Raw genomic sequence first — 25,464 nt, forward strand, 5'->3', positions numbered from 1 at the left:
CACCTGATGAAAGCTGACTCCTGGTTAAGAATCTAGTTGTAAAATCTTCCCAGCCTCCTCCAGGGCTGGGCCTGTGTCTAGGTCTTTCTATTTCTCCTTCCCTGCCTATTTCCAGCCATGAAGGTTTGAGGGCCTACCACCCTTCTCCACCTTTGGTCAGGCTCTGCCCTGAGCCTCTTACCTCAGACCTGACTCTGCACTGCCTACGTGGGACGACCCTTTCTCCTTGTGACCACCTTCTTCGTGGATTCCGAACACTGCAGGGTTCTTAGATTCAGACCCAAACCCACAGCCCAGCCCACACCCCCATTAGAGTGTGGTCTTCACAGGGCCTGGCACAGAGCCTGGCTCGAGGTAGCTGCTCAGTAAAGGCCATTGAAAGAAGGAGGGAGAAAGATGTGAGAAGGAAGCATGGATATAGCTAACCCTCCTGGTAAAGGAAGAGCCTCTTACCTCTGTCCCCTTTCTCTCCAAACCCAGGAGGCCCTGCTTCACCACGAGGTCCCATGGGGCCCTCTCGTCCTCTCTGGCCCATGGGACCCTCCATGCCAGGCTCTCCTGAAGAAAGGAACCTCAGAGTTAGGAGCCAGTGCCCATGGCTAAGGGCTCCATTGGCAGCATCTCACATGATCAAGAGGCCCTCTGCTCCTCCGTCTGGACACTCGGGCTTCTAGTGGGCTCTAGCCCGGCCCCCACTGCCTCTTTCTCACTGCTCCTCGGCCACAGCACACCCTTGCTCCAGGGCCCACGGCTGCTCCCTCTGCCTAGAGCATTCCCCCCACATCTCCCCATGCCTGGCTCCCTCACCATCTTCAAGTCTGTTCAAATGGCACCTTCTCAGTGAGGCCTTATTCAAATTTACCCCCTCAGTGCGCAGTGCCGTGTGTGGCTCTGTCTTTCCCGTTTGATGATCTACCTCCTACCCTGCTCTGTACTTCACTAATTTATCATGTCTTTCTCCCCAACCCAAAGATAAGCAGCGATTTCTGTTTTGTTCACCAATGTCTCCCCGGCTCCTAAAACAGGGTCTGGCACAGAGCAGGCACTTAATGAAATGTTTATTGAATGAATAAGGGAATAAGAGAATGGAAAAAGCGGCTCTTACCCACACTGCCTTTTTGTCCCTTTGGTCCTTCTGGACCTGGGTGGCCCAAGAGCCCAGGGATGCCTGTGGACACACAACAACACCTGAGCCCTGTTTTCCCCTAGAACCCGGGAGCCAGGGACAAGCAGCCCGCAATACCAGCACGCCATCAGAGGTTACACACCTGGAGTCCCCGGGAGCCCCCGATCTCCTGTGGGGGCAGAGATAAAAGAAGTCAGACAGAGGACTTGTGCCTGTTGCCTAAAGGAACCACCAGGAGAACATAGGATTGCCACATTTAGTAATTATATGGGATGCTTAGTTCAGTTTGCATTGCAGATAAATACTGAGTAAATTTCTAAGGTAAGTATGCTTAATGTGATATTTGGGACACACAGTGAAAAATTATTTATCTGCAATTCAAATTTAACGTCTTGTATTTTATGGCAACCACATAGTCAGGGACTCCAGGACCAATGGTCCTCCTCACCATCGTGGTCAGGAGGGGTGTGTGGCCTGCAAGCTGGAGCCTTGGGGAAGGGGGCTGATGTAGTTACCCAGGCTGGGGTGGGGGGGCAGGGAATCCCCAAGAGAAGTGGATGGCCATCAAGCAGACGAACCCCCAATTCCTGCACTGAGATCTCTCGGGAAGGGAGGTAAAGGTGGGGATAGAGGGACGACTCTGTCTCTTGAACCGTGGCTCTCAGCATGGACTCTGCACCACCAGCCTCAGAACCATCTGGGGTGATCAAGACCCTAGACTCCAGGCCCCACATCTGCCGAATCAGAGGCTCTGGGAGTGGGGCCCAGAGTCTTCTGGCAACCCTCCTACCCACTGAAGTTTGAGAACCCCCCTCAGCTAGAACAAGGGGTGCTGCTGTGGTCATTGGGATTGGAAACCTCTTCCACCCGTGGGCCTGTCCCACTGACTGTCAAACCACTTTTCTAAGGAAAGATATCAATTTCCTAGAGCATATCAATGAGTGTCACACAAGTTAGCACACGGTTGTCCCTCAACTAACACTGTGGGGCACTTTTTCCTGTGTATATGTCCTGTCTCCCTGCCAGACTGCCCACCCCTGCAGGTAGGTGGCACTACCTCAACTGGAGTCCCCCCGCCCCCCAGGAGTCCCCCTCCTAAGACCCCTGGGAGCAGGCTCCTCAGCTGCAATGGTGGTTCCTGACCTGCCTCATCAGAATTAACCTAGGGGGAGGAGGATCCAGTCCCAGAGGATCTGATTCCTGGCAGGACCCAGGAATCTGTATTTCTAGAAATCCCCCCAAGTATTGTGTATAGTAGCAGGTCCTCAGGCTGCCCTTTGTTGCTGAGGGAGATGCAGATCCTTGATGCAGATCCCTTGTCCTTATCCGGGAAGTCCCTAGAACCCTGAGAAGGGACAAGGGACAGTGCTGCCCCAGAGACATAGAGCCCTGCTCTGTCACTAAGCCCTCTGACCTCAAAAGCCGAAGGGTCTGCAAGTCCTACATGGAGGGGAGCTGGCCCGGAAGACTGGGTGTGGGGGAATCAGATGCAGGCTGCTCATTTTAAACCAGCCCTTACTGATACTTTAGGTTAAAATCTCCACATTTGATTTACCTTTAGGTCCTTGACTTCCCATGTCACCTAAAATCAGAAACACACGAAAACTATGAGGTGGGGTGAGAACCCAAGAGCCACTCTCTCCTGGTGTTTTCGGACCCACAAACGTCACTGCGGTGTGGGCAGGCACGCAGCTTGGTGCCCTTCAGTCTCCGACCATGTCACTGGGGCACGTGGCTGGGCCTCTCTTCAGTGATGCCCAAGGTCCCCTCTTGTTCTAAGATATCCTGACTGTAAAGCCAATTCTCAACCCTCCCAACAGACACCTTAAGATCTTTCTACAACTCATCCTTCAATTTGGAAAATTTCCACCCAGAAAACCTGTTCCACAGGCAGGAAATGAGAGCAGCGTGAGGGCTCAGTCCACCCCAGTACCTTTAGGGCCGGGGCTTCCTCGGAGATTTCCTACGAGAGAAGGTAACATGGAGTTAGCTGCACAGCTTGTACGTGTGTGTCACACACACACACACACACACACATACACACACACACACGTGCATACACACGATGGGGTGGGGGGGCACCACGGTCTGGGGGAAGACACAGAAGCCGGGACTAGGAACCAGATTCCAAGGGGTGGTAGTTGTGTGATCTTGGGCAATTCTCCTTCACAGAACTCAGTTTTCCCAGCAGTCAGATGGGATCACAATGCTGGTCCCCCCTCCCAGGATCCCGCACAGGATGGAGGGAGCACAGGAGCCCGGAAGGCCTTCGCCCTGCCCTGCGCCGTACTCACCGCTCTCCTGTTCCGCCATCAGCTTGCCCTTCAAGAACAGCCAGAGCGCCTCCTGCCCGTGGCCGTCAAGCCCCAGTTTCCCCAGGTCGGCCCCGACGCCGGGCGCAGCGCCCTGCAGCCGGTCCTTGTTGCTCCGCTCCACCTTCTCGTCGTAGAGCAGCACCCCGCTCCGGCTCTGCTCCAGCTCAGCCACCCGTGCCTTCAGTGCCCTCACCTCCTCCGCTGAGACAGGCGGACAGAGGCCGGTCAGCTAGGCGGGGCCTCCCAGCCGGCGGCACCCTCCCAGCCTGCAGCACACCCCGAGGTGGGCCTGATGTGGGGCTCTGGGGACCTTTGGCCGGAATCTGTACAGAGACCACGTGTCGTGACCACCAGTGGGGGCAGCTGCTCAAAATGGTAACCACGCCCTGAAGAAACCGGGCCTGGGACTCTTCTCACAGGAGGAGGCCACAGAGCAGTCCCCCATCCTCCCTGGGGGCTGCTGCGAGAGCCGACAGAGACCCATAGGGGTGCTTGGAAAAGGTGAAAATCAAAAAGGCCCTGAGCACGCACGGCCTGATGCTTACGGGCAGCCAAATGCGTAGCAGGCTGTGACAGGGACGGAGGGCCCTGGGCTGGGAGCCACACCAGAACCCCAGTTCTGCCACCAAGTGGCCGTGGGACCTGGACCGAGTGCCTCCAGTCCTGCCACTGAGTGGCCATGGGACCCGGACCGAGTACCTCTGGAGCCTGGCTCCCCACCTGCAGTAATGAGGGGTCCTCCCCAATTGCCTCTGGCCCCTGGATCTCTGACACGCGGGACACTTGCCGACTCCTGCCCTCCAGACGGGCAGCGAGGCCTGGTGTCCTGCCACTGTCCTCACGTACCCAGAGCAATGAGGCCGAACAGCAGCCCCAGGAGCAGCAGCCAGGTGAGCAGCAGGCCCAGCAGCCACTTCCACCAGCTGCAGCAGGAGCCACAGGGGCACCAGGCTGGCGCCGCCCCCCATGGGCCCCCTCCGCCGCCACCTTTGCCGCCACCTCCGCCTCTACCGCTGCCCCCGCGGTGATTGTAGCTGTGAACATCTGTGGAAGACAAAGGAGGGGTAAGGGGAATGCAGTAGGCTCCTGCCCTCTTCCCTCCAAATTCCGGGGTTTTCGGTGACTTCCTGGGGGCCTGAGTGAATGCTAGTCGGGGCCGGCAGCTCCAAGGCGGGCAAGGCTGGCTCCTGGAACACACACAGGGCCACAGCTGGGGAAGAGCACACATGGGACAAGCCTGGGCTAGAGGCGTATGACCCAGTGGAGGTCCCTTCACCTGTTGCCTTTCTCACAAAGTGGAGTTGAAAGATTCCCCACTTCATAGAATGCTTGCTGATGAAAGGAGGTAAGGCAGGTACGGGCATTAGTAGAGGATGCAGCCCAAAGCACTCAGTTTAAAAATCTTGATGATGAGCATGGATTTTGCTACAACTTCCTGAATTTGGTTATGGCCAAACCCAAAGCGTTCCCATCTCCCTCCACACCTGCATTCCCTTGGGGCCCTCAGCTCCTGTGTAATCCCTGCAGTGCCCGAAATTATACTCAGCACTTAAGGGATGGCTGGGAAGCTGCTGCTGCTGCTTTTTTTTAGTGAAAAGGATTTTTAGTGTCTAAAACAGACTGATAACCCTTGGTCTGTTTCCCTCACAAGACTGTGTAAGCAAGTGAAAAAAGTCTAAAGGGCTAGAGATGTGCGTGGTCTTAGAGGCACCCTGAAGTCCAGGCAGGGGGCTCTGGAAGACGCAGCAGTGGCTCCTCTGTATTGGGAGACCCTGGACCCTGGAACCTTCTGCAGCCCTGCCCCAGCCCCCTGCCAGCCCCCTCCACTGCCCTCCACCCTGCCTCCTCAGGCCTTCAGGGAAACCCTTTAGAGGTGCAGGGCTCATGTGTGCCCTGGTTCCAGGTGAGGGAGTGGTCATCTGTTCTGTTCATTACAACCAGCCCTCTCAGCTCCTGTCACTGCAGGATCTGCTGTGGCTACCTACCTGCGGAGGTGACCTTGCCCTTTGTGGACACAGTCTTCACGTCCCCTGGAAGGCAAACACCAAGAACACAGGTTTTGATCTGAGCTTTTAAATTTTTGTTAACATTTACTCATTTTTTGAGAGACAGAGAGAGAGAGCACGAGCAGGGGAGGGGTAGAGAGAGGAGGAGACACAGAATCCGAAGCAGGCTCCAGGCTCTGAGCTATCAGCACAGAGCCTGATGCGGGGCTTGAACTCACGAACCGTGAGATCATGACCTGAGCTGAAGTCGGACGTTTAACCAACTAAGCCACCCAGGCACCCCTGACCTGGGCTTTTAAGCTGCGGAACCACAGGACAGCCTGTGAGTTGACTTTGGGCAAAACTTGAGGTACATGTGCCATCCAAGCACCTTGAGGAATAGCACCGTATGGGAACGCTCATGGACTCAGTCCTCGCTAATGTGATATTTGCAACCGTTATATCAATGAAGACATGGCTGGGCCAGCAATTAATGGTGGGTAAAAAGCAGGATCTTAACTCTCTTGTGACCTAAACCTTTCAAGCCCAAGACATTTTTGGAGTTCCATGTTAGGGGTGACATTTGCACTCAACAATAAATATGTTTATGAGAAATGACTCTCGATTTCTTGGTTAAAGGACTTTGTGTTCCTCACCAGGGGTGGAGGGGCAGAGGGCTAGTTCACCAGTCCCTGATGCTATTTGACCACTGAGCGTTTGTGGGCACAGAAGGAATTCTCTGAGAAAACTGTTTACACCTTTCATCAGATTTTGTAAAGGGTCTTTTGGTTCCATAGCCCCACCTCCACCCCTAAAATGTAAGTCTTCAAAGTAGGTACTTCCTCAGAGTCGGGCCTGGTGAAGATCATAAGGGATTTCATTTGCATTTTGAAAAGATGTTCTAAGACCCAACTTTTCAGGGAGGTCAGTAAAGGAAGAGAAATCAGTGATCTGGAAAGAGTACACAGGACCTTGAGCATGTGAAGAAATGCAGTTATCTGGGAGAGAATCCAAATATTTGGGAAGGAAAGAAATAAGTGTAGCAAGTGCTTTGCAAAGCGTTTTCTAGTACCTCTGGAAATTATGGAACAGAGGGAAAAAAAACCCACTGTAGACAGCAGGCGTGCCATGGGAAGTCTTCTGCTGCACTAACATGCATAGGAGACGGCTGCAGAGCTGGTTAAAACACAGCCTCTGACTCAGCAGGTCTGGGCCAGGGCCTGGCAGCCTTCATTTCTAACACACTCCCAGGTGGGGCCGATACTGCGGGTCTAGAGACCCAACTTTGAGTAGCCAGGTCTCAGAAGATGAATAAATAACAAGCAGATAGACTAAAGTCAAGGGAACAGTGACCAGATTTCCTCTTACCATTAGCGTCTGATATCAGACAGGTGTCAGCAGTGTAGGCAGCTTGCTTTTCTTTTTTCAGGGTGTCATCTGAAAAAGAAGCTGTGCATACAACCTATGATCACCCAGGATACTCCATCCTCACTCCCCTCTCTGCCCCAGAGACTCTCCTGCTTGGATACCCCAGTAGGAAGAGAGCTCAGCTTCCCTGAGTCAATCTCCCGGATCTGTGCTTGTGGTTAGGAGACTTGCCATTGCCCAAAGACCTCTCTGGGTGTGTTTTGCCAGAATGTTCCTGAATGTTTATCTACATTCAAGGCAGACCCTGGAGCACCCTATTCAGGCAGGTAAATTTCATTTGAATGGGGCAACTCTGGTTTTCTTATTAAAATGTCTCAATCCACCTTGCTAGGACATTCTGTCTCCTATACCATCTGCCTCTCTCCTGAAACCTGCATGGCGTGGGCTCCCTCGTACTTGCGGCGATGGTGGCCGGGGAGGCAGTAAAGACCTTCCCACTGTCCTTGGTCATGATCAGCAGCTCCATCTCCTTCTTGGCTGGTGTGTTGTCTTTCTCCAGGATCAGGAATTTACAGTCCTTGTGCAAGAGTTCATCATTCTGGACGTTTGTGGTGGAGGCTGGGGAGGAAAGGAGCAGGCAAGGAGAAGGACAAGGGAGAGGGAAGAAATGACCAGAACAAGAAAAAGGAAGAAAGGCGGGGTGGGGGGAGGAGGGAAAGAGAGAGATCAGCAGCTGCATCTGAGGGTCTCCTGCTCTCGCTGACAGTGTTTACTAAGAAGCATCCTGGGGACCAAAGCCACCCTCCCCTGCCTGGCTGAGCCTGGCCACCAGGAGTGGGTCAATGTGGGAAGCACCAGGTGGCTGGCCTACGGTACTGTCCCCTCACCTGGACACTACAGGATCTTTAGCCAAAGGGTCAAAGTCCCCTTGTCAGTCATGCCCTTTTTTAACTGATGTGGTGGGTTCATTGCTATCCCTCAGTCTCAAGTGTTACCATCCTGGAGGCACTTTTCCTGACCAGCTGGTCTAACATGAACCCCTGCCCCATCTCTATTACCTCATCTATTTCTTCTAAGTAGGTATGATTTTCTGTCATCGTTTCCTGTCATTTGTCTATTTGTCCATCTGCCTCCTCTCCGGCTGCAATGGTCAGCCTGGTGAAGGCAGGAGTCTAGTCTGTCCTGTTCACGTTCATACTCCGAGCACTTAGAACAGCATCTGTCTCATACAGAGCAGGTCCTCAGTAAATCTTTTCTGAATGAAAGAATTGTTGAATGGAAGGGAACAACAGGATCACAGCAATGGAAGAAATAACCCACTGGGTGAGGAGAGCCCAAGTTGATAAAGATCCTATTGAAAGTGTGTATGGTGTGGGGCACCTGGCTGGCTTAGCTGACAGAGCATGTGACTACTGACCTCAGGGTTATGAGTTTGAGCCCCACACTGGGCATGGAGCCAAGAAAGAAAGGAAAAGGAAGGAAGGAAGGAAGGAAAGAAAGAAAGAAAGAAAGAAAGAAAGAAAGAAAGAAAGAAAGAAAGAAAGAAAGACAAAGGAAGAAAGAAAGACAAAGGAAGAAAGAAAGGAAGGAAGGAAGAGTGTGTGGTTGGGGTGGCAGCTTCTGAGGGGCTCCTGGGTTCTTGCAATGGGTGACACATAACAGGAGCAGGCCAGGGGCTTCCAGACAACAGTGGGGACTGGGGTATGAATACCTGACCCTAAGCTCCCTGCCCCAGCCCTTGGCCCTTGAAGGCCAAGGTAAGGCCAGGGGCACACTTATCTCTGCTCTGTCATGGGAACCAGGAGTCCTTTGGGGTGAGTCGTATTTGCAGACCTCAGACCACCAATAGGTTATACCTCCCCCTCCCATACGCCACATGTCACTGCAGAGCACTTGTCCCCCACACGTGGTTGCCATCGGCAGCTGGCAGTAGCACTCACCTGCAGAGGTGGACACGCCTGCGCTCACAGTGGCAGGGCTCTGGGGCAGGTTTTTCTTCACACCATATGCTACAAGAAAGGAACCACTGAGTCAGCAGGGCCAGTGTGGGAGAGTGGCTCCACAAAGCCTAGAATAGCCTGAGCAGTCCCAGCAGGGGGCAGGCTCTCCAGGTGACAGGAAGAGCTTAGTGGCGACTAAATAAAATGAATTATAACAACAAAGGCAACTGTCTCCAGCCACAGGGGCGGCAATGAGTTTAGATGACACTTTCTTTGGTCTAATCCTCATTCTTTTAGGATTGTTCCAAAATTCCACCTCCTCCCTGAAGTTCTCCTAAGACTCCCTCCCTTCAGAACTCCTAACACCTGCTCTGCACAACAGGATTCATGTTGTCGTATAGGACACCTGGTTGTTTCACGTGCATTAGACTTTCTACTCCAAGTAAACCATAAACAAGCTGAGGGCAAAGGCTAAGGTTCACCCCTCTCCTGTTCCACCTCCCCGGGTTTGCACAGGGGTACACCATAAAATCAGCTAGATGATCGAGGTACAGTGACGGGGGACCATCAGGAACGGCAGTGAGACACAGGGGTATACAGATGACACTCCACAGCAAGGGCTCCCCTGTGGTTTCCCTCACATCCGAGCCAGCAAATGATCGAAGCTGACATCTTTAGGTTGGGAGGTGGGGGGGCTGTTTCTTTGTTGGGAAAGGTTGGTTTTTAGGGAAATCTGGTCCCTCTGATTCAGTTACTGGAAAGGGATATTGTGAGTTACAGCTGCAACAAGGCGTTACTTCCCAGACCCTAAGCTCCAAACCTTGGCTACTGACCTGTGGAGGCGGTGGCCGCACCATGGGACAGGGTGGACGAGCTGGGGGCCAGGTTGTTCTGCATGCCAAACACTGGGAGAGGAATGGAGGGCAGGTGAGCGCAGGTGGAGAGGGGGCCCCTTAGCTTGAGGCAGCCCCTGGAGCACCCCAAAGCACTTCCATGATAAAGATCTTGGCACAGGCCAGAGATTCCCCAGATTTCTCAGTTCTCACATTCTCAGTGACACGGTGAGCTCTTCAGGCCCCACCCCCCACTACTGGCCAAAAGCTACCAGCAGTTTCATATATTGGGTAGTTAGGATCACATAGCTGAATAACAGTAATCTGCACAGGGTCTGACAGATGCCACTGTATTTAAAAATATCCCAGGGGTGGGGAGCCTGGGTGGCCTGGTTGGTTAAGCATCCAACTCCGGATTTTAGCTCAGCATTGGGCTCTGCGCTGAGAGGGCAGAGCCTACTTGGGATTCTCTCTCTGCCTCTCTCTCTCTCTCTCTGCCCCTCCCCTGTTCGTCCTGTCAAAAATAAATAAAACATTAAGAAAATGGTCATATGCTTGCACTGAAAGCCAGGCAGTGACACTGAGCCCCCAGTGAACTACAGTGTTTATAAAAAGATCTAAAGTAAGATCCTTCAGGAGCACCTGGGTGGCTCAGTCTGTTGGGCATCCAACTCTTGATTTCAGCTCAGGTCATGATCTGAGGGTCGTGGGATGGAGCCCCGTGTTGGGCTCTGTGCTGACAGTGGGGAGCCTGCTAGGGATACTTTCTCTTTTCTCTCTCTGCCCCTCCCTTGCTCTCTCTCCCTCTCTCTCAAGATAAAATAAAATAAACATTAAAAAACTAAAGTAATATCCTTCTAACATAAGAGTACTTTGCACCTGAAAACGTCCACAGTGCCGACTCTGCCCCTTTACTTCCATTTCTCCACCGCTCACAGAAAAGAGACCAGAACAGAACAAGTAGGTTCTGGACACCCCAAGCACCCTCCCTCAGGCCTTGTCCTTGGGGGCTGATCTCCACCTAGGACTGAGGGCAGGCACCCCTTGGGCCCTGTTTCTGCATCCCGTGTGCAATGAGGAAAGTCTTCACGCTCATGGGCAGAAAGAACATCTTCTGTGGAAACCCCTCTGTTTTCCTCAGCAGTAGGGAGCATCACTAACTTGTAAAGCAAACGTGCTAAAAAGGGCGACGCAAGCTGGCAAGCACTGACCTGAGGAGCAGGTGCTGACCCCGGGATGCAGTGTGGGAGAGCAGGACGCCATGTTGTTTGGGACTCCAAAGACTGCAGGGGAGGAGGAGGAGGAGGAAGGCTGGTGAGCGGGACCTCCAGCCCAGAGCAGGGGAAACCACAGAGGCACCAGAAGAAGTGCCAGGATTAAATTTTTCTATTTTGTTACATTTCTGGTTTTAGGGAAATCTTGGGCTCTTGCCTTGCAGCCGAGGACCAAATTGTCCATGGTGTGCCTTGAGTCATAGCCAAGGAATGGTCATAAGGTGGTCAGGCCTCGCATGGACCCTGGGTCACCCTTTTGCAGAAAAGGCATTTGAAGCCCAGAGAAGTTAACCAACTTTCTCAAGGTCACAGTTAATCCATGTGGAATGAAACTAGGTTCCCTATACACATTTTCATGTTCTTTCCCATTACATTTTTTTTCCTGATACACTGTGCTATATAGTCCTTTTTATAGGGGACCCACCAAAAGAAACACCTTAGAGACTGAATTGAGCTGGGGTTATCAATGGGAAAATCTTGGGATGCTAGGCCACAGAAGACCCCTAGAGAAAGCCTCCGGGGAAGGTAAACAGCAGAGGGGTCGTTCAGCTCCAGGTAAAATTGCAAAGGGTTAAGGGGTGGGAGGGGAAGTGCACTGTACCACGTACCTGATCCTGCAGAATAGGCATTGGTGTTGAGGAGGGATGAGCTCTGGGTGGTCACATTGTTGTGATAGGTCCCCATGGAGGACCCCGCCGGCAAGGTGGAAGACCACATATGGGAGGGAAGGTTGGCGTCCAAGATGGTTGTATCATAGGTGCCGGACACTGGAAACAGACAGGCACACCCACACCCCAGTGAGAGACAAAAGCAGCACCCAGTCAGATCGGTGTGCCGGCACATTCTCGGGTTTAGCCCTGAAGGTCCCATGTCCCGGGACCTCCCTCAGTCCAGGGAAGTTGGTCAGTCCACTTTCATCTGAAACTTCGGAGCTGGTGAAAACTTGATCTCTTGTATTAAAAATTCTTGTTGTGGCTAACAGACACATGAAAAGATGCTCAACATCACTCATCATCAGGGAAATACGAATCAAAACTATGATGAGATACACCGCACACCTGTCAGAATGGCTAAAATGAACAACACAGGAAACAACAGGTGTCGGCAAGGATGTGGAGAAAGGGAACCCTCTTGCACTGTTGGTGGGAATGCCAACTGGTGCAGCCACCCTGGAAAACAGTTTGCAGATTCCTCACAAAGTTGAAAATAGAACTGCCCTCCAACCCAGCAATTGCACTACTAGGTATTTACCCAAGGAGTACAAAAATACTAATTCAAAGGGATACCTGCACCTCGATGTTTATAGCACCATTATCTACAACAACCAAATTATGGAAGCAGCCCAAGTGTCCATCAATTGATGACTGGATAAAGAAGTGGTGTATATATACAACAAAATATTACTCAGCCATAAAAAAAGAATGAAATCTTGCCATTTGCAACAACATTTTTGCTAAGTGAAATAAGTCAGAGGAAGACAAATACCGTCTCATATGTGGAATTTAAGGAACAAAATTGATGAACATATGGGGTTGGGGGGAAAGGGAAACAAACCATAAGAGATTCATAGCAATAGAGATCAAACCAAGAGTCCATGGAGGGAAGTGGGTGGCGGATGGGCTAGATAGGCATGGCAATTAAGGAGGGCACTTGTGATGAGCACTGGGTATTGTATGTAAGCTATGGATCACTGAAATCTACTCCTGAAACCAATATGCACTGTATGTTAACTAACTCAAATTTAAATAAAAATTTGAAGAGAAAAAAAAAATTCTTGCTGACTCCTGGTGAAATCTGAAGTAGGTCAGTTTTGCTCTGGGGTCTGCCCATTTCTCCAAGATCCCCTTCCCACCTCCTGGTGTGCTGTCCCCTCCACTGGGACATCCATCGTTGCTGATTCCGCCACTGGTGCCAGGGGGCCACAAATCCCACACAGAATTCCAGGCATGAGGCAGGTGCAGATAGCAAAGCCCCTGGTCCGAGACCATCCCACACGGAGGGCAGTCTTCTCTGGTTAAACGCTCCTTAAACCTTCCTATGTGCCAACCAGACCCAAGGGGCACTCTGCCCCGCCCCCAAGAGAGGGGACTTTGGTGCTTCTTCAAATCTGAAGCCAATTCTGCCTCTTCACTATACAAGGGGGAACTAGCCATACAAGTCATAAAACCTGCCCTGAGGTTTGGTTTTATATTTAAAAATAAGAGAAATATCACAATCTCAAGGGTTGTTGTGTTTTGTTATTGTTTTTTTTGTTGTTGTTTGTTTTTTTCAGGAGTAAGGGACAGAAAGCTTCACAACATAGCAGAACTGGCTTCTCTCCTCCTTTCTGTCCAAGGATCTGCTTATTCATCTTTCTGCCTCCCACAGAACCCACCTTGCACTTGGTAGGCATGTGATCCCGGAGTGCTCAACAATGTCCATCCTACTTGACTATGACCCCCTGGTTATCTGTTTGACTGCCCCCAGAGGCCCTTACCTCCATGAGTGGCCATGTCTCTCCTGTTCCTTGCTTCTCCTCAGTGCCTGCTACTTGGCACAGAGGAAGCACATAATAAATATTCACTGAATGAATGAATGAAAATACAGTTGTCCCCACTATTCTTCATTCGGGGAACCTGGTCAACACATTCCCAAAAGATGTCAAGAATGTCCTGGGAGAGAGTCTCTAGGATTGAGAGCCCAACTACACGCTCGTGGGATGGTGGACCAGACAGGGTACAGCCCACATGCTCACACAGCATGAAGAGCAGACTCTTGGTAAGTACTCTGTGAAGTCTCTGACACAACCTTGGAGGCCTGTCAGGGCACGGCTGAATTCCGGGGCCAGGACAACTCTGCCACCTCATTCCCTTCCCTCCATGGAAGCTGGAGCCCCGGGGCTTACCTGACTGGGAGCTTGCCGTCACCATTTTGGTCTCCACCGTGCCTTTCTTGGGGATGGGGAGTGTATTGGAGCAATTTCGGGTGGGGCTCACGCTTGCAGATCGACTCCCCTTGAGCAAACGCTTAACATCATCTAATTCCGTCCCTGTAAAATAAACCCCCAATTTTCCAATAGGCCCTGGATTCTTTCCTGAGTCCAGCTGCAGTGGAAAAACATATATGGCATTCTGAATGAGGCGGGGGTGGGGGGAATGACATTTGCTTCACACGCTGGGACATTTTTGGTCAGCCTTGTAATTTTTGTATTTTGTCAATTTATAGCATCTATCAACCTGGCCCTTTGTAATATTAATGGCCTCATAAATACAGGGCCTCCACAGGGAGGTCCTCAGTATGTATTTCCTAATTAGACCTCATCAGACAGCACAGGGATAATTCTATGGCTGGAAGACCTGGTTGTCCTAGATCAGGGGGCTGGGAGATTTACACACAGGGCAGTGAAAGAACCAGATCTCTTGAAACAAATGATTCAACAGTGGTCTCATCCCCCACCAGGACACATTGAATGTCAAGTGCCTGACCTTGTATGCTCTGGAGTGTCAAAAGGAATTTGTGGCTCATAACTCCTAAACATTATGCTGCTTTCATGTGGGTTTGGGGTCCATTTGGCCACTATTATTTGTAGCTAGGTCACCTAGAGGTGTTAGCTCCCTGTGCCTCCCAACGTGGCAAGGAGGAGAGGAAGGAGACATCATAGGAAGGTAGCACATAAGAGGTCTGCAGACAACGTGTCCTAGAAGACTGCCCAGGCACCCCCTTCCCTGAAAGCTCCATCCTTTGGCTCAGCCCTGCCAAGCCTGGAAGGACTCTGGTGAGATAGCCTCAGACCCCATGGCGCAGGGCCCTGAGCTCTTTGCGCCAGCCCCAATCTCTGATTCCTGGGCCAAGTGGCCTCTTTCTCCTCCTGCTCTTTATACTTGGCTTCTCACCCTATCGGTTGGGCTCTTTTCAAAATGTCAAATAACTTCTAACAAGAACAATAGGAGTGAAACAAAGTCAACAGACAGACTAGGGAATCCCTAACATTTGAAATAAAGTTCAAATTCTCACACTCGACTTGCTTCTGACTCTTCTCCAATCTGAAGTATTCTATCGTGTCCCCTCTTTCTCCTTTTCCTTTGGCCACACTGAACATTCCTCCAACGTGTGGGCATATGTTCCTCAAATGTGTCATGCCAGCGTATCCCACAGAGCCTAAATGACCCATCCTTCGGTCCCCCTTCAAGGGACATGGACCCGAGAAGGGTTCTTTGACTCCCTGCTCCTTCAGCTCCCTGAGATGTCATGGTTGGTTGGTTTACAATCTCCCTGTTAGCAGCAAGGAACGTGACTTACTCAGCTCCTCATCCCCAGCACCTCGCCAAGGGTCCCTCTCACAGAAGGCCCTGCAAGACGTTTTATGATTGAGTGACCACACACACAGACACATACACACACACACATACACACACTGGTGACCCTGGACTCCTGGATCCTTTATTTTCAGACAGACAGTGACCACTTACATCGGGTAGATGGGGATGCACTCTGTAGTCGAACTCGGATTTCGCTCTCTGTCAGGGAAGAGATGGAGAAAGTGTGAATGAAAGAGCTTGGATCACAGTGCCTGACACTGAGCTCTGAGCAGCAGAAAAGATTCTGGGCTGTGTCCTAAGAACAGGAGGCCTAAGAGTGCCCAGAACAAGTGCTATTTAAAGGAGAGGTCCTCTCCCCACATCCCAACCTGCCCACTGTACACATCCCAGTGCCTGGGGATGCCCTGATGAAATCACAGGCTGAGCCGGGAGGCTCCATCACTATCAGCATTGACCGAACCCCTTCCCAGTGCCTGTCTCCCAACTGCCCAAACCAAGCTGCTGTCTTGCCTCCTGGGTCTCTGGGTCATGAGAGAGAGAGCCTTCTAAAACCCATACCATTTACTTAGCCACTTGGGCCTCCTTTGGGCAGGAAATGGATGGTTTCACGTTATTAGTTAGCTTCAGGTAGGCCATTGACATCTTTCAACTATTAGCCTAAAGTTGGTAGCTGGTATGTTCCTAACTTTGAAGTTACTGATGCAAAAAGGCACTGGGAAGTCTAGACTGATCAGTGAGAGCTACAGCAGCCTAGCCCATGAGGAGCCCTGCCTTCAGCAAGGCCCTGACACGCCGTTCCTCCCCACCCCCACCAGATCCATTGGGGCCGCTTTCCCCAGGACCACATTTCCCTCCTAGAGCCTTCTCCACAGGCAGACGTGGACAGTGCAAAACTGTCACGCAGCCCTCTGTGCCCTGGAATAATTTGAAAAAGAAGGGCTTTTGTTCATTTCTCGATGCATCACGGTAATTACAGCGGCTCTAGTTAGTCAGCCAGGAGACTACAAGTGAAGTCAGATGTGGCGCCAGCATCATCAGCTAATCCGCAGCAGGACAAGCTGCTCCCCAGCTGGCTACCATGTGATTTTAGCCTTGCTTCCACTCGCATGCTACGTCACCGCCAGAATCTACCCCTCCCATCCTGATGGGGCCGGCAAAAGATTCCCAGGAAGCTGTAAGCTCCTCGGATGCAGAAACCACGCCTTATTTATTCTTCTCTGCTTCTCATATTTTCTGGCTCAAGGCTGGGCACCCGTGTTAGATGCTCAGAAAAAACTTGGTGAATGAACTGAAATGAACCCAGCAACAGAGCTCACCTCGTGTTTGGCTCCTTCCTCTGGTTGAAGAAGATGCTGAGAAACAAAGACAAGTAATCTTAGGCATATGTAAGAGGTGGCATGCTAAATAATTTTCACCTGGAACTAAGTCTGTTTGAGTGGGGGGTGGGGAAGAGACGGTTTTCAGTGTGCATTTATATCCAGATGGGCACCTTTCTCTTTGTTTCTACTAATGTGTCTTTGTAAAGTCTTTGCAAACTGAGTGTCCTGCCCTTCTTCCCTGAGCTCAAGTCCTGTGCATCCCAGTTCCTACTTGGTGCCCCCACCCGGAAGCTGAACCACCAGCTCTGCTTCAGGATGAAATGACTGAACACATCAGTCCATGTGGAGGCCTCCACCTGGCTCCCCTATTTCAATCACTGGCCCCACAGTGAACCCAACCACCTGGGGTTTGCAGTGGGTGCTTAATAAATGATGGCCACATAGCCAAAGGGCAGAGAAAGTTTTGCAAGGCTCCAATGCATTTAGGGTGTTAGCTAAATGAATGTTAGATTAGCTCACACTTAGTGTTAACTAAGGTAATCATTTGGAAGCAAGGTCATTGGGGCTGGCTGTCTACACAGATGAAATATATTTAAAACAAACAAACAAACAAACAAACAGCCAGATCTCTTTAGCTTTTTGTTAGAGACTGCCTTGGACTTCCAGCCATAAACAAGTAAATAAAATTATAATCACTGTACAATCATCATATCAATTCAGACGCACAGTGAGAATCCAAGAACATGGACCAAAAGGTTAAGGCCAAATGAAGACAGATCCTTGGGTTTCACTTGGCATAAAGTGTGCCCCTTTGCAGCCAATCATGGTGGAGGTGATGAGATGTTTGGCATTTGTGCGTTCAACCCCCTGCTCCTCTTTGCTGGGAGGTCTTTGTGTGTCCTGTGGAAGGAAAAATCCTGTAATTGTTGCTTGGCCTTAGGGGCTTCTCTGTCCAAGCCTGAGCCCTGTGTGAATAACTTGCCACTTCAGTAGTACCAGGAGCAATGGTGAATGCCAGCAAGTTAATGTGGAGGTCAGTCGCCTTAAGATGCTTCAGGATAAGGAAGCGAGGGGTCAAACTCCTTTAGAAGAATCCATTTGACTCCAGGCATTTCCCCAGTGCCTCATTTGACCATTTCTTCAGAAAGTAAGGAAAGGACATACCAAATTCCTTCCGAGGGTACTCCGGAGAAGAGTTGCCGCTGGAGCTCCCTGCAGAGGGAGAAAACACTCAGCACACAGAGCCAGTCCTCCCAGAGAAAACACTCAGCACGCACATGGCCGGCCCTCCCAGAGCTGCCCAGGGGAGAAGGTGCACTGGGCACCCCCTACTGAACCTCTCGGCCCAGCGCCCTGGACGGCAAGTGCTCTACAGCAGGCTTGCTATGGAAATAGGACACACCTCCAGGACGCAGCCGGGGCATTTCGCTGTGACCACTGATCTATTTCACGTGGTGAAGGGTTAGAACAAAGGAAAACAGGACGTTTTCATTTTGAGTGTGCCCTATGCCAGTGTTGGCGCAGGTGACCTGTCCCTGGTCATACAAATACCGGCAGTGTCACTGACCTTGTGAAGCCAGTCCCAAATGTGGACCCTGTTACAATGAAGGCGCCAGCCCCCAGGAAGGCCTAACATCAGAAAGCGCTGTGGTGACACCCTGCCTGGCCTGGATTTTGGCTCCCCACCCCCACCATATGCCAGCTCTGGGTCTTAACTCACTGGGGAACTCAAACCCTCAATCCTGCTTCTCCACCACCACTACCCGTCTCCATTCAGTATCAGAGCCACTTGCTGCCTGGCTGGTCTGTTTCCCACCAAACCTGCTTCTGCAGATGACCAGGCACTGCAGTGACCTGAGGGGCAGGACCCAAACGTCTTCCTCCCGCCTCCTGCTTCTTGACCCTGAGCACCTCCCTGCCTCACTTCCATGTCTCTGCCTGGTCCTGCTCTCCCCAGCCGCTCACACTCTTCCTCCTCCTCTGTCTTCTAACTCTTCGTTCCCTTTCATCCCCAATGTTCTCTTTCTTTGCCCCTTTCTGCTCTCATGCTCCCTTCCTTGGCCAGTTCCTGAGTTTTCCATCTTCTACTAACTAACATCTCTTCATAAATGCCGCCAAGCTGGGTATCCTGCCCGACTTCTCCCTGAGCTCAAGTCCTGCGCACCCCTCTCCCTGCTCGGTAGCCCCACCGGGAGCTGTGCAGCAGCTCCGCTTCAGGGCACATCCCCGAGCTCGTCAGCATGGGGGCCTCCACCTGGCTGCCCTCTTTCAATCACGGGCACCACCATGGCCCCAACCACCTGCACTTCAATCTCAGACTTTCTCCCCGCTCTCCCTTAGTACTTAATCAGTTGTCAAACATCAATTCTGTCTGCAATACATCTCACCTCTGCTCCTCTTTTCCACTCCAAATGCTGCCACCCTAGTCCCAGCCAAGTTTTCCCTTCCTTGACCATGGAGCACCTTCTAACTTGTCACCACGTTCTGCCTCTTTCCTCCCCATTCTTCCTGCATATGGCTTCCAGAGTTCTAGTCCTAGACCTCAAAGATGATGGACTTTTTATTCAAAAATCCCAGGGGCTTCTCACTGTGACAGAACAGAATCCAAACATCATAGGCCAGCCCTGAATCTGAGCCCCTCCAGCTCTCTTCATGTCAGCACCTGCTTGCTAGTGAGCCCTGACTGCTGCCTGTGTGTGGCCCCTGCAGGCTGGAGCGACCCACCTCTCCACTGGGCGTCACACATCACACATGAAGGCCCATCTCAAATGCTACCTCCACAAAGAGTCTTCCCTGAAGACTCAGCTGGAAACAATAATCCCCTTCTACTTTATATCATAGTTTTTAACTTATCATCTTAGCTTATCCAGTAGACTACAGGCAACTTGAAGCAAGATCCACATCTAATTCATTTCAGTATCATTAGGGAGGAAGAATTTCCTCTACCTTTCAAGATCCTTCTAGCTGGACCAAGAAGCAAATTGACATGAGACAGATTAACAGGAGAAAAATCAAATTTAGCTTCTGAATCCACACAGACATGGGAATTCCAGAGACTGGCAACATGATGCTCATATAAGCTGAGGAGAGGGGTAGGGGCTTGAGAATACAAAGGAGAGAAAGACCCTTAGCAGGAAGGTGAGAGGAGATGGTTGGAAAACAAAGGTTGCCTTATTATGTAAGTAAGTTTCCTAAGTAGAGGAGTTTCTATTAATAGCTCTCTTCTTGGTACGAGCAAGCAACTGAGGGGGAGGTAAAGAGCTTTTCCTGAACCTGCTGGGTTTTGATTGCTCTTAACTCAAAATACCTTTCATGCCAAAGTGACCCATTTGGGGGCAGCCTGCCCTTGGCCCCTAGAGCGTCCACTAAAACATTCCAAAGGGTGTTAAATACATGGTAGATGCATGATAAAATGCTAAATGAAGGAATGAATTAAGGGGGTGGGTAAATCAATGAAATCTCTAAGTAGCATGAGTCTGTGAAAGAAACGAAAGAAGAGTGAAGACACAGCAGAAACAGGTAAATAAGGGTGGCCAATAATTTCATCATCAAAAGATGAGCGAAGTATGGGGCGCCTGGGTGGCTCAGTCGGTTAAGCGTCCGACTTCGGCTCAGGTCACGATCTTGCGGTCCGTGAGTTCGAGCCCCGCGTCGGGCTCTGGGCTGATGGCTCAGAGCCTGGAGCCTGCTTCCGATTCTGTGTCTCCCTCTCTCTCTGCCCCTCCCCCGTTCATGCTCTGTCTCTCTCTGTCCCAAAAATAAATAAACGTTAAAAAAAAAAATTAAAAAAAAAAAAAAAAGATGAGCGAAGTTATCTGGGGAAGAGAGCAGCGCTCTTGTAAAATCTGTGGGACCAATACCTTCATATGTTCCGTGGCGGGTGATGTGAGTCTTCCTCTCAAACGTGGAGCCTGGTGAGTTGGGCAGAGTGGAGGCGGGGGAGTGAGCCCTCCTGTAACTGGAGGTGGAGGCATTGCCCCGTGTGCTTCCACCTGCAAGTGGGGAAAAGTGTAAAGTCTCCCAGGGCTCCAGTAGACCGGCATGTGGTCACACTAAGTACACTCAGGCTACTCAAAATAAAAAAGGGCCCCGTGGAAGGCCAAGAGGACTTCTGGAGAACATCGCTGGAAGGGTTCACCTTGGCATTCCAATGGCCACTCAGAAATGGGAGATGGAATCATGGCTGCTGCCCTTCCCCAGCTGACCATGGCAGGAAGGCAGGGGGCCCCTCTGTGGATGTGGTTACACATGGCAGCTGAGAGGCTTTGGCAGGATTTTTCTTGAGACGTGGCACTTCATTGTAGCTCACTACTGGATGGACCAGAGTATAACTGGACATGGGAGTGTTCCTTGAAAGCAAACAGCGACCACTCCTCTTGGTCAACCCAGTGTTTTGTGTGTTTTGGGTCTTCTTTTTCAGTGTCAGTCCAAGACTTTTTAAATGGCTTCAGGGGTTAATGTGTGCTTGTGTTTTATTTGGTTTGGTTTTGCCTTGCTTTGTTTTGTTTTGCCTTGCTTTGTTTTGTTTCAGTTTGAAAGCTACCCTGAAAGAGTCTTTCACTGGGAACAATAGGCCTGTGTTGGATGCTTGCCCAGTGGAAACTCCGTGTGGGATTGTATGTCACTAGATTCCCTAACAGAGTAATCCAGTCCTAAATTTCTTTTGTTGTTGTTGTTAATTGAAATTATAAACCCTCATGCGTGCACACCCTTCCCTAAAAGAAATGGCTTAAAGAGAGTGATTCAGTGGGGAAAGAGCTACCTCCCTATGAAGCATTCTCGATTACCGTTATTTATACTGGGAACTTAATGAAAATGGATCCCACTGTAAGTAGGCTTCAAATGTGGCCGATTTGAAAGTGTCACAGTGGCTGGGACATGTGTCAGTTACATAGTAATTTTGGGCATTTGGAATGGATGACAAGCAGTTGTGACCCTCCCTCTCCTTGTAGGACTCCCTCTCTCCCTGTCCATCTGTTCTCCCCCAACCCCATTCACCCCCAGGCACTTACTTGAGTTTATGTAGCCACTGCTGCCATGTGTCAGGCTGTGTTTCTCCAGACGGCTCCCTCCACTAAGAGAGCCTGTTTTAGCATAGCCATTGCTGGTTCCCCCTTCTGCAGAAACAAGAAGCAGGTGACAATTTATGGGTGGAGTCAGGCCAGGGGATCCCCTCCTCCTCTGCTTGCAGAGATCACCCCTGGCTTATTGCCCATGACCCTCTGGTCCCTTTGCAAGTGCAAGTTGCCATACTCTCATTTTTGATAGAAATATTGAGAACAAATATTCCACCCAATTTAAAAGCAAAGTCTTCTGGGCAGAGCATAGCAAGTTGCTCATTAGGAAAATTTAAATATTAGAAAAGGCAGTTGAGTGAGGAAAAGTTCTGCGAGGCCAGGGCATGGGTTGGGCTGGCGTTTTTGAAATTGCCTGGTCAGTGCCACAGAAATGCCAGCCACTAGACTTGCTGAAAGGGTGAGTGACAGCTCTGTGTTGCTGGTGTTCCATGTGGCAGCCCATGGTGCTCTGACCTCTTGTTCCCACCCTCTGTGAGCGAGGCTCCCTGGGGAGCAGGGGTAGCTTTAGGGCTGCGTCTCCATTATAGAATCCACTAAACCTGAAGACCTCCTCAGGAAAAAAAGTGGATTCAGAGGCCTGACTGGTGGTTCCCTCCTCCCACCCTGTGCTCAGGCTGGATAAGGTTTCTGCCAGGAGTGTCCAGATCAGGTCAATCTATAGGGAGAGTAGACTTGTAGTTCTCAGGGGAGAGGGGAGAGGGGCAGGAGAATGGGGAGTGACTGCTTATGGTCATGAAGTTTCCTTTTGGGGTGATGGAATCTTTTAAAATTAGATTGTTGCAATGCCCGCACAACTCTGTAAACATACTGAGAACATTAATAAAAGGAAAGGTCACTAAAGTGAATTGATGCTAAGGGGAGGCTGAAGGGGAAGCCATGCCACTTAATGTCAATTTCAGGAAGCACCTGTCAATTGCAGATTCAGCTGAAGAATCCTCAGAGAGAAAGTATCCTCAATTACAGGCCCCAACAGGAAAAGATATAGGTTGCATGCCTGCAGGAAATCTACGCCTGCAACTCAGCCAATAAGAAGCCATCCATCACCCTGAACTCTTGCTTTTCTCCAACTACTTTAAAACAACACCTCCCAGCTTCTTCCTTCTCCATAAAATAGTCTTCCTTTCCTTTGTTTGTTGGACTTGCTTGTGGTTCTGCCTTAGTTTGTTCCAGTTTGCAATTTCCCAAATAAACCTGCTTTGCTGGTAAAATGACTGGCAGTTTTATTTTTAACATTAACAGTACTAACAACCATTGAATTATATACTTCAAACTGGTGTGTTTGGTGATTCGTAAATTAATGTCAATATAGCTGTTAAAAAAGAGATTTCAGATCTTTTGGATTTGCTCAGCTGAAGAGTACATAGAGAAAAGGTTACATGTGGAGTCCTTCATACATGCCTTACTGAGAAGGAAGCTCTTGGTAGTCACTTACTTGGTGGTAAGGATGTAAGTCTTGTAGTTACTGTTTCCGTAATAACTAGAAAAAGACAATAAAAAGATAAGATCTTATATAACACACTGAATTCCCTGTATGAGGTCTAACATCTCTCATAGGCTCAGCATCTTAAATTAGGTTCAACATAGATTTTTGTATACTTGTGCTTTAAGGTATGTGATCTGACCCACTGTCCTTGAAAATATGTGCAATAACAATGGGGTTTAATTTACCTGGAAAATAAGTTAAATCCTTTTGGAACCAAAAGTAGTTACCTGCTGGTTTGAGGGATGACGTACTTACCTTGACGTCTATGGCTCTCATTTAACAATTAGATCCAGTCCAGGCCTGGATTCACCTTTGAAGGAGGACCAGGGCCTCAAATCACTCTGAAGTGTGCCAAGTCACACTCTGTCTGCACTACCTTTTCCATATGGTCACCCCATCCGGCTGGGGCCAACACATTATCCTGGCTGATTTCACTGTGAAGTGGATAATTATTTTATACTTCTTTATCAACTGGGGGTGTCCCGAGGACATAATTCATTCCCAAATCATCAGGGCCATTCCTGAGAGTAAGGAGGTGTATGTAGGAAGGCGGGGGTCAGTAAGTCACACTTGGTGCTGGGTGAAATTGGGGATAGATGAACATCAAAGTCAGACTTGAAGAACCAGTCCCTTTGCCTCCCCAAATTGAGTTTCTCTAGACTCCAAGTCATGGTGAGTCTATGGAGGTAACAAAAGCTTCCAGTATGCTTTTTGTTTGTTTTTTGTTTTTTGAGAGAAGAGATAGAGAGTGAGCAGGGAGAGAGGCAGACAGAAAGTCCCAAGCAGGCTCCATGGTGTCAGCACAGAGCTAGCTAGCACCGAACTCAGGAGACCATGACCCCATCAGAAACCAGGAGTCAGATGCTCAAGCCACCCAGGCGCCCCACCTTCCAGTATGTCTTAAACACCAGTTAGAAGACCTGTTGCCTTTCTGAATCTCTCTCTCCCCTGCAGCAACATGGGGAGGTGGGTGGATTCCTAGAACCAAAGTGGGGCCAATGTTGTTCTCTGACAGTGACCATCACTGCCTCCTCCCTCTGTGTGGGATATAAAGGAGTACCGATATAGCTGAGATCACGGGTCTTTAACAGCACACTTCTGGGGTGCATGTGTGTGTGTGACGTGTGCGCACATGCCCGGGTATATGTGTGTGTGCATGGTGTACATGTGTGTGTGCATGTTGGAAGAGGTGGTGAAAGGGGAAAAGGTGGAATTTCCTTTGTGCCACTTTAGGCTCTCCTGCTGGCTACTGCTCCATCCCACACCAGTTTTGCTGCCCCAACCCCCTTCCTTCTTCACACTGTATTTTCCTAACTGATTTCTTGTCCTAGCAGGAACCACATTCCATGCATAACAGGAAATGGTTTTTTAGACTAAAATGGCAGCTTGATTTGAATAATAGTCCTTGAGCTTTCACTAGACCTCTCAGTGTGTGGACCTTTGGGATTATTGGACACATAAAAATAAATTATTTCTTAACCTAAAGTTCCAAGTCTGTGAAGCCAGAATATTTTCATTAGAGATATATGAAAGTCACAGGATAAATGAAAGAGTTAGAACTGTTTAGGGGACAGTTTAAATGTCTCTGAATTTATCATTTGGGCAGTTTCACAAAAGAAATGTGTCTGTTTTCAATTTCACTGTCGACTGCAGCTGTGACACTGGTGTTACTCTTACTCTGTCCCTGCAGTAACTGGGATGTTATTCTTTTGGATTCCTGCTGCCCTGTATTCTAAATAAAGAAATGGTTAAACAACTTATGACAAATTCATTCAACAGAATATTATACAGCTACGGAAAATGCTAATTATGAAAACTGTACATCAAAATGGTAATTTTCATTTTTGAAGAAAAAGCAGAACACGGTTTGATTATAAGTAGGTTAAAATAAAAATCAACAAAAGCCATCTTATGGGAAGGAATAAAGTCTACTTAGGAAACATTTTAAATGATACATTGAAAAAAAAAGCAAAAAAAACCCCAAAGAAAACTAAAAATAAATAATTTAGAAGTGATATAGAAGTTGTGATGGAATTAGGAATGAATTATTTACTCTTTCCAATTTTTTTATTACTTTCATAAGGATAATATATTGTTCTCTTACTTCTTTCAGTGACTTCGGTGCCATCGCGCTTGTTTTTCTTGGTTACATCCATACCATAGCCACCTGCAGAAAAGCCAGAAACCACGATCAGCCATGACTCTGACCATCACTCTTAGGAAGGATAGGTCCCTACTATGCAAGCTGAGAACCAAAAACACTTGATCACTAGAATTCAAGGCATAATTCTTTCATGTACATATTGTTTACAAGTCATTTCCACTTCTTGATTCAGTTCTAAGAAGGAATAATTTAATAGTTCCACTTTGGATTCTATTCTTTTGTGTGGAAAGCTTATTTTTCAGGATCTCATTGACCAGGCTGCCCCCTGATGAGCATTATAG

At 49.6% G+C, this 25,464-nt stretch overlaps 1 protein-coding gene across 2 annotated transcripts in view; it reads right to left on the reverse strand.

Moving 5' to 3' along the window:
* The window catches only part of COL17A1 (collagen type XVII alpha 1 chain), a 51,322-nt gene that overhangs the window by 21,098 nt on the left and 4,760 nt on the right, over positions 1-25,464 (reverse strand). For both annotated transcript variants that reach the window (XM_058697688.1, XM_058697689.1), the window contains 22 exons: positions 25,124-25,186; positions 22,969-23,013; positions 21,471-21,575; positions 20,319-20,450; positions 17,623-17,670; positions 16,456-16,491; positions 15,290-15,337; positions 13,726-13,869; positions 11,450-11,608; positions 10,779-10,850; positions 9,568-9,639; positions 8,735-8,803; positions 7,251-7,412; positions 6,795-6,875; positions 5,427-5,471; positions 4,288-4,485; positions 3,421-3,642; positions 3,060-3,089; positions 2,682-2,708; positions 1,269-1,295; positions 1,106-1,168; positions 454-558 (listed from right to left, as the gene is read on the reverse strand). In XM_058697688.1, coding sequence (XP_058553671.1) covers positions 454-558; positions 1,106-1,168; positions 1,269-1,295; positions 2,682-2,708; positions 3,060-3,089; positions 3,421-3,642; positions 4,288-4,485; positions 5,427-5,471; positions 6,795-6,875; positions 7,251-7,412; positions 8,735-8,803; positions 9,568-9,639; positions 10,779-10,850; positions 11,450-11,608; positions 13,726-13,869; positions 15,290-15,337; positions 16,456-16,491; positions 17,623-17,670; positions 20,319-20,450; positions 21,471-21,575; positions 22,969-23,013; positions 25,124-25,175 — 1,942 coding nt within the window. In that variant the 5' untranslated portion in view covers positions 25,176-25,186. The remainder of the gene's footprint in view (positions 1-453; positions 559-1,105; positions 1,169-1,268; positions 1,296-2,681; positions 2,709-3,059; positions 3,090-3,420; positions 3,643-4,287; positions 4,486-5,426; positions 5,472-6,794; positions 6,876-7,250; positions 7,413-8,734; positions 8,804-9,567; positions 9,640-10,778; positions 10,851-11,449; positions 11,609-13,725; positions 13,870-15,289; positions 15,338-16,455; positions 16,492-17,622; positions 17,671-20,318; positions 20,451-21,470; positions 21,576-22,968; positions 23,014-25,123; positions 25,187-25,464) is intronic.

The sequence above is a fragment of the Neofelis nebulosa genome, chromosome 13 (assembly GCF_028018385.1).
Source record: "Neofelis nebulosa isolate mNeoNeb1 chromosome 13, mNeoNeb1.pri, whole genome shotgun sequence".
Taxonomy (NCBI): domain Eukaryota; kingdom Metazoa; phylum Chordata; class Mammalia; order Carnivora; family Felidae; genus Neofelis; species Neofelis nebulosa.